This window comes from Rhinolophus hipposideros, assembly GCF_964194185.1.
Source record: "Rhinolophus hipposideros genome assembly, chromosome: 26".
Classification (NCBI taxonomy): domain Eukaryota; kingdom Metazoa; phylum Chordata; class Mammalia; order Chiroptera; family Rhinolophidae; genus Rhinolophus; species Rhinolophus hipposideros.
In genome coordinates this window covers 19,607,988-19,616,309 of record NC_138072.1, presented here as the reverse complement: position 1 = coordinate 19,616,309, position 8,322 = coordinate 19,607,988, and the positions used below count along the sequence as shown (strand labels likewise).

Sequence of the window (8,322 nt, the reverse complement as noted above, 5' to 3'; positions counted from 1 at the left end):
CGGGGACAAGGCATTCAATCCGCACCGCGGAGATGATCGCCGCCGAGCTGGGGGGGACGCGTCTCGCGCTGGTGCGAGTCCAGCGTGGGCCCGCGGGCTGCGGCGGCGGGAGGGGAGCCAGGCCCCCGCGGCGTCCCGCGTAGCCATTGGCTGGCGTCGCGCGCTGCACTGAGCATGTTCGCGCCCGCGGGTCCCCCGCTGCAGTCGCAGCCGCAGCCACCGCGCATTGTGCAAAGCCGCGGCCGATGAGAGCCGGGCCAGTTCGCCTCGCGTCGGCCTCCCCTCCCAGCCGCTCGCCCGCCCGCCCGACTGGCCCGGGAGCCTCCCCCAGCCCGGGCCGGGGGCCCAGGAGGCCCGAGATGGCCTGAGTGCTCGAGGCGCCGCGGCGCAGCAGCTGGACGGCAACATGGGGAACCAGGATGGGAAGCTGAAGAGGAGCGCAGGTGATGCTTTCCACGAAGGCGGCGGCGGCGGCAGCGCGGACGATGCCGTTGGGCCCAGAGATGTAGAAGCCACAAAGAAGGGGAGCGGGGGCAAGAAGGCTTCGGGCAAACATGGCAAGGGGGTTGGAGGCGGCGAGCCGGGCAAGAAGAAGAGCAAGTCGGACTCCAGGGCCTCGGTGTTTTCCAACCTTAGGATCAGGAAGAACCTGTCCAAGGGGAAAGGCGCCGGCGGCTCCCGCGAGAACGTGCTGGACTCCCAGGCCCTGCAGACCGGGGAGCTGGACAGCGCTCCGTCCCTGGTCACCAAGACCCCGGACCTCAGCCTCTCCGCAGACGACACGGGCCTGTCGGATACCGAGTGTGCCGACCCTTTTGAGGTGACCCGTCCAGGTGGCCCTGAACCGGCCGAGGCTGGGGTCGGGAGCCGGGCGGTCGCCGAGGATTTGGAAACTGCGGCAGGGGCGCAGGATGGACAAAGGACGAGTTCGGGCTCGGATACAGACATCTATAGCTTCCACTCGGCTACCGAGCAGGAGGATTTGCTCTCGGACATCCAGCAGGCAATACGCCTGCAGCAGCAGCAGCAGCAGCACGGCTCCGAGGAGCTTGCAGTGCCGCTCCCCGCCGCCTCCCCACAGCCCGGGGCCTTCCTGGGCCTGGACCGGTTCCTGCTGGGGCGGAGCAGCGCGAGCGGGGAGGCCGCGGGCAGTGCGGACACGGAGCAGGCACTGTCTGCGCCCTCGGACCTGCCCGAGAGCCTGGCCGCCGAGCCCCCGGCGCCCGAGCAACCGCCGCTTCCCAACGTCCGCCGAGCATCGGAGGCGCCCGGCCCGCGGGTGGACCAGCTCGTGGCCGCAGACTCGCCCTCGTCCACCACCTTCCTGTTTCCCGAGGCCGGACCCGGGGAGGGCGCGGCCGAAGCCCCTGGGCGAGGGGCTGGGGAAACGGATGATGAAGGCGAGGAGGACGCATTTGAGGATGCACGCCGAGGCTCTCCGGGGGAGGAGTGGGGCCTGGAGGTTGTTGAGGCCTCGCGGAAGCTGTGGGGAGAGCCCGAGGAGGGGGCGCGAGCGCCCGGCGCGCCCGCAGCCGCCTCCCCGCCGGGCAGCCCGGCGCCCAGCCCCCGCTGCTTCAAACCCTACCCCCTCATCACCCCTTGCTACATCAAGACCACCACGCGGCAGCTCAGCTCTCCCAACCACTCCCCGTCCGAGTCCCCCAACCAGAGCCCCAGGATCAAAAGGCGGCTGGAGCCCTCCCTGAGCCGGGGACCCAGAACTGCCTTCGCTTCCGCGGCCTCCGGGGCCAACCAGCAAGCAGCGGACGGCGGCCTCGTCGGTGGCCTCAGCCGCTCTGCGGACTGGACCGAGGAGCTGGACGCTGCTGAGCCCAGGGAGGGAGGCCCTGCACACGTGCCGGACGGCCCGGCTGCTGCGGATGGTGGGTTGTCTCCGGCGCTGACAACCAAGGCGTCTGGCGCGCAGGCGGCTGCCGATGGTTTCCAGAACGTGTTCTCAGGTGAGCTCGCCCAGCCGTCCAGCCTTCAGGGCCTTCCCCTGCCACCCGCCCTCCTGGGCTCTGAAAACCCACGACCGGCTTGTGGCATTTCCCTTCTTCATAAAGCTCATTCGCTTAGTGAAATATCTATTTCCTTACAACGTTTTAAAAGGATCAACTCAGTCGCGTTTGTCCTAAGTCATCTCAAGAAAAGGCTGCTTTGTCCAGTTTTTCCAAAATATCTGCTGTTCTCTAGGGTCACCTAGGCAGATAAACTCCTTTTTTGCATCATCAGATGACCCACCATTCTCTTTCCTTCCTCATCCCCACCCACAGCATTAAAAAGAACAAAATTGTTCATGGTCCTTTGAAAAGGGTCAGTGTGGAGAAACCAATAATTTATTCTAATGCTGTCCAAAGGTGATCTCTGACTGCTGTCATAGAGATGCGTATCTGTATGTAATAGTTTCTATCTTGCAGCAATCTGGGTAGACTACTTAGTGAAGTTAAGTGGTCACGCCTGTTTGCTAATGCATGAAATCTAATACACGTGAAAATTAATAATGAAACAGAATGGTAGGAATACTTTTCATTTTCCCTTAACATTCTGGTTTCAGGGTCCAGTGAAAACGGGGTGTCAATTGGAGCTAGTGAAGGTGAGAAGCCAAAAGCAGTTATCCAACTGGTGGTACTTCTTAGTGTCGTAGACTCTGACAGGCATCATGACGCCTCGCTAAAGGGTCAGTTTATTGGCGTAAATGTCAAGTAGTATAAGTTATTTGTAGGCTTATAGGGTCCAAGGCATTACCTAAAAAACTCCACTGATAGAGTGTCAATTTGTTTCATGCTTTCTAACTTATACTCTTATTAAGTGAAATATTGGGTATAAGAATTTAAGGAGTAGGGCCAGCCTGGTGACTGGAGTGGTTGGAGCGCCATGCTCCTATCTGGGAGGTAACCGGTTCGATTCCCACTCGGGCCAGTGAGCTGCGCCCTCTACAGCTACGACTGTGAACAACAGCTCTCCCTGGAGCTGGGCTGCAGTGAGCAAAAGGAGCTGCTGTGTGCTGCAGCGCGCTACGTGTGCTACCCTGAGTGGCCGGTGGCGGCGCTGGCGGGCATGAGTGGCCGGCAGCGGTGAGCAGCTGGCAGCCAAGGAGAGCTGCTGCGAGCTGCTGTGAGCTGCCTACCAGGGACCTGTGACCAACTGCCTGGGGGGTGGGGGGAGGCGGGAGGAGCAAGATTCAGAATACCAGCACAGGCCAGGGAGCTGCGTCCTACAACTAGACTGAGAAACAATGGCTTAAAAACCAGGGGGTGGCAGGGAGGGACCAAAAAGAAAAGAATTTAAGGAGTAGGGGAAAAAATGAAACTTTATGCAAGTACTGGTAGGTTTGTGATAAATAGTTGAATGATTAAAAATTTCAAATGTAATTGGAAAAGCTTAAAATTGTATGTTCTATCACTTTAACAAATAGGTTATAGAGTATTACTTAGATAACATTTCTCAATGATCATAGCTACCTTCTTTCTTGGCTAAATGGTGTTAATGTTGTGGTATTACTTTTATTGATTGACCATATTTTTATTTTCATGTATGGGCTATCTTTTAGTTTACACTTATTGGTTCTTATACTTAAGAGTAATGTTTTACATGCTTGCTCTCTCTCTCTCTTTTTAACTTATTTCCCTACTTTCCCTGGCATAAGTTAAAAGAATGTTTATAGTCTAATACCCATTAAGTAAATTGTAAACAAACAAACAACCCTCCCCCTGAAAGAAACCATTTGTCAAAGGAGAAGATTGGCAAATTCTTGAGTTGATTTTTGTGAATTTAATGTTGATGAGAAATCATGTATTTCCTCTTTATTTAGGTAACATTCATTTTTCTAAAAGTGAAAATGTCACCATAATTAAGACTCATTCATTAAATTAATCGTTGCTCTTTCTAGTAGCGTTAGACTTTGGCAATATATTTAATTTGTTTAACAAATACATATGTACATGTGTACACACGTGCCTGGGCTCGCAGACACACACACACACACACGCACACACACACACACACACACGCCAGCCACATTGTGCCAGGCCATATTGCGAGATGGTAGGAGATACACAGATCACTGCATCATGGTTCTGTGCCCAGGAGCAGATAGGGATATGCAGTCCAGGGCTCTGGGAGCATTGGGGATGCAGGGACTTATCTCCTTGGTAGGGGGTAAAGAAAGTGGACTTCACAGAAGGATTGGTCCCAGTCCTGGAGATCTGAAAATACTAAATAGCTGAAGTTTTATTTTCCTTAAGAAAAAAAAAAAAAAGGTGTACTCTTAGAACTTGCGTTTTAATTTGCCAAGTATTACCAAACTTGCAATTTGGGGTTTTTTAAAGGAGTCTAGTTCAGGACGTACCTAGGTTTTGTAGACCTCTCTAGGCAGAGATTTTTACTGTGCAGTTACTTGTTTTAGTATGGACATTACCTACTTTGTATTTGATGGGTGAAATAGTTGGTCAGTGAATAGTAGATATTTGATAACAGTTTCCATATATTTGTCTCACCCACTCACATTTTCTCCTCCCCAGAAGAAACAAAAACCAAAAAAGAAGTAAACACACACACACACACACACACACACACACACACTCACACACGCACACACAGAGGAATTGGTAGGTTTCCCCCAGTCTTGTAACTGGTGGGGAGATGGAGGTGGATGAAGAGATGAAATAACTTTCTCAAGGTCACACTGATTCATGCAGAGGCCAGAGCCAGAAATAGAAGCAGCGTCTACTGTTTCAGGTCTTAATGTCCTTGCTTATTACTCATTTTTGGAAGTTCAATACCATAAGACAACATAAAAAACAAAAGCTAAAAAAGTATTATAGAATTTCAGGCCTTCACTTTTGAGATTGTCTTAGTTTCTGTTTTTAACGAGGTGATTTCTTTTAATTGTTGAATGTGTGTCCTTACTTGGGCTGGGTAAGAAGTGATGGTTGGTCAGAGTGAACCCTATTTTCTCTGGGAAGCTCTCATGGAAACTGTTCTGATGGTGGTGCAGTGAATCTGGAGGGACACAGGCCCATTTTCTCATCTCAGCTGTTGTCTGTTTCTTTGTCATCTGGCATCACATTTGGTACTTTGCCAGCCTTTAGGATTTTATGGGTGTGTTGAAAATTACCAGGGGTCTGGGGAGCACCAGCGTTGTCCATAGGGAAATTGTTGTTTTGGCCTTAATTTTGCCTGTCATGCAATCAATTAATTTCCAGCTACCTTTGAAGCAGGTGATCATTAGATTTATAAGTTTCCATAAATATCTTTTCTTTTTAAACCATAGAATGAGGGTTGTCAGCTCTGCAGGAAGGAACAGATGTTTTTTGCTTTTCACTGACTTTCAAATGCAGGGAGAAAATTCAACACAAAAGACACGTCTGTGGCACGTGTTTGTGTGTGTTTGTCAGATATTAACACGCTTAGCAATGATAAGACCAAAACTTGTTTCAGCTGTTAAGAAATTGATGACGTCTTAGGACATGACTCTGAAATAGTTCACAGATAATTTGTTTGAAATACATCTTTTTCAGTGTTTAGGAGAAAAAAATTACTTCTGAAATGTGAGAGGTTCCTTTGCACCTTAAGTCTGGCAGAAGCTTGTTAATGGAATTTTGCAGTTCGTTGAAGTTTAGACATGTAAAATGTTACAATTTGTGATGCCAAATCACTTTTGAGAGGAATTTTTCCAAGTCAATTATGTGCTTATCTATCATTTTTTGAATCATGGAATAATTGTTATAAATCATATGATCTCTTTTATTTTTATTTTTTATTAGTTTCAGGTGTACAAAACAATATAATAGTTAGACATTTACGCCCCTCACAAAGTGATAACCTCCCTCCCCAATCTACTACCCCTCAGACATCGTATTAGCTGTTACAATTCCATCACTCTATTCCCTGTGCTGTACTCCACATCCTGTGACTATATATATATATTAAATTATAGTTGACATTCAATATTATTCAGCTTCAGCCTCAGGTGTACAGAGCAGTGGTCGAGCATCTACACCGTCCATGAAGTGGTCTCCCTAATAAGACAAGTGCCCATCTGATACCCTACAAAATCTTTACAACATTATTACTATTTTTTTAAAACTTTTATTTATTTTAAGTGTGTTTTTCCAGGACCCATCAGCTCCAAGTCAAGTAGTTGTTTCAATCTAGTTGTGGAGGGCGCAGCTCACAGTGGCCCATGTGGGAATCGAACCAGCAACCTTGTTGTTAAGAGCACCGCACTCTAACCAACTGAGCTAGCTGGCCACCCTACAACATTATCGATTATATTTCCCAACCTAACTTTCGTATCCCGGGGGCAACATTGTGACTACCAATTTGTGCTTCATGATCTCTTTTAAATGGTTTTGTCGTCTTCATGCTTATCGTTTTTACATCCTGTGAAAACGTTGGAGATGCTCCCAACAGCTATTGAAGTTTGTAGGCTGCTGGCTCCAGTGGGCTGTGTCAGGGTTTTTCTCTCTGTGTAGTTTTCTTGAGTCTTTCCTTACTGTCAGCTATTTAATCTTAGAGCTATCTTTGGTCTCTTCTCCCCCAACTCCTTTACTTCTAATGTGATTTTTCTGATCAATTTATCACTGGTTTCTAACTCCAGTAATGACGATATTAGCTGTACTCATTGCACTTCTAAATGCCAAGGTCTCTGTTGGTGCATTACATAATTATCTTGCATCCTTGCAACCGTTTGGAAGTATAGCTGTTTATCCTAATTTTTCCAGTGAGCAAACCGAGGGTCAGACAAGTGAAGTCATTTGCCTAAGAGCATTAAGATAGGAAATAATTTAAGCCCCTCTAGGATGTGTATTTAGAAAACCAAATCTGTTGTAAATGTGTATAAAATAAAACCAGAGCCTCGGTGAACTTTTAATAATGGGCTAGGGCTTTAGAATTTGTATTATGTGATTCTCATTTTTGGCCCTTCTAGAGGTTATCTTGATTTTTATATTGATAGGACTTTCTCGTATAGCTTGTTCGTTATTAGACTGTGAATTTTTTAAGGCCACGAGCAGCCTTGTTTCTAGGAGTAGCATGTGACCACTTAACGTCCATAAATGAAAGAAGGTCAGAAATCAGTCCTGATATATGTAGTGCACCCATCTTACTCTAACTGGCAAGGGGATTATAAGAATGCTGTCCTTTTCCCTATATCTTGCCTTACTGGATTCCACATATCAGAATAGAGTTTAGCAATGTAAGCTGGGACTGGAAGCACCGTTCTTAAATCATTTTAGTTTAGTTTGAAACATCCTGTCATGGTTTCTTTAGATCGTGATTTGGATTGAAGTCCAGTTCCCCAGTAGCTTCAGTGGTGAGTTTTAATTCCTGCTTTATGAACTGAGAACTGGCCTAGTATTAAGTGCATTTAGGCGTTTGGATATAAGCCATGTGTATTGGAAATTGAACAACGACTTTTAAAGCTTGTGTTTCCTTCTGATTTTATTAAAAAGATGCTGGGGAATGGTAGCAGTAGTTATTCTGAAGGCGATTATTCTAGAATGTGCATCCTAGGTTTGCTATTTAGTTAAGTGACTCAAGTAATTTTTTCTCACATGTATGAAGGTGGAAGAGTAATTTCAAATTAATCTTAAGATTACATAAAATTGTGTATCAAAAGCCCCTACCACTCTGCCTGGTACGTAGCTACTATCTGCTTTCCTGTCCTGGTTTATTGCTTTAATAAACTGCATTGTTCAACGTGATCAGAACCAAATTGTTAAAATAAAGCAACTCTAAAACTGTATACAAAAACTTGACAGCCTATGATCAGATAGCAGTTGAAAGTTAATATTTCTAGTCATTAGTTTTTTGCAAATTGTTTATTGTATGCATCATGTTTTTGTTTTTTAATTTTCTATGTAAGCCTTTTGGTCATGTTATCAGAAATGTGAGTTTACTTTCAGGTTTGAAGAAGAAAAACATATGGTGGCGGTGTGGCTGTGTGGTTGGGGGAGGTGCTGGTTTTTAAAGAGTGGGTGGGGCAGAGGAGGTGGCAGGCTGGCACCCTCAATATTTCTGCTCTACACAGCATCTGGCTATCAACACCGACTTTGCATCCTTACCTCCCACGGTTTCCTTCATAAATGTTTCTACTTTGGGCAAGTTAATCTTACTGTTCTATGAACATGCATGATTTCATTTTCCTGATTTTGTGCCTTTGCCGTGCAGTTTTTCCCATCTCAGAGCACGCTATTTGTCTCTGTGGATTTAGCATCTGAAGGGACTGATTAAATTCCAGTTTCTTCTTTTGTATCTTTTCCAGCAGCTAGTCCTAGCTGGCAGTCATATCCATGTCTCTGTACTTACTGTCTATAC

At 47.2% G+C, this 8,322-nt stretch overlaps 1 protein-coding gene across 1 annotated transcript in view; it reads left to right on the top strand.

The window, feature by feature from the left end:
* Positions 1–262: 262 nt before the first annotated feature.
* Positions 263–8,322, top strand: part of FMN2 (formin 2) — a 331,841-nt gene continuing 323,781 nt past the window's right edge. The window contains exon 1 of the mRNA XM_081039488.1: positions 263–1,961. Within this exon, the coding sequence (XP_080895614.1) occupies positions 407–1,961 (1,555 nt within the window). The 5' untranslated portion in view covers positions 263–406. The remainder of the gene's footprint in view (positions 1,962–8,322) is intronic.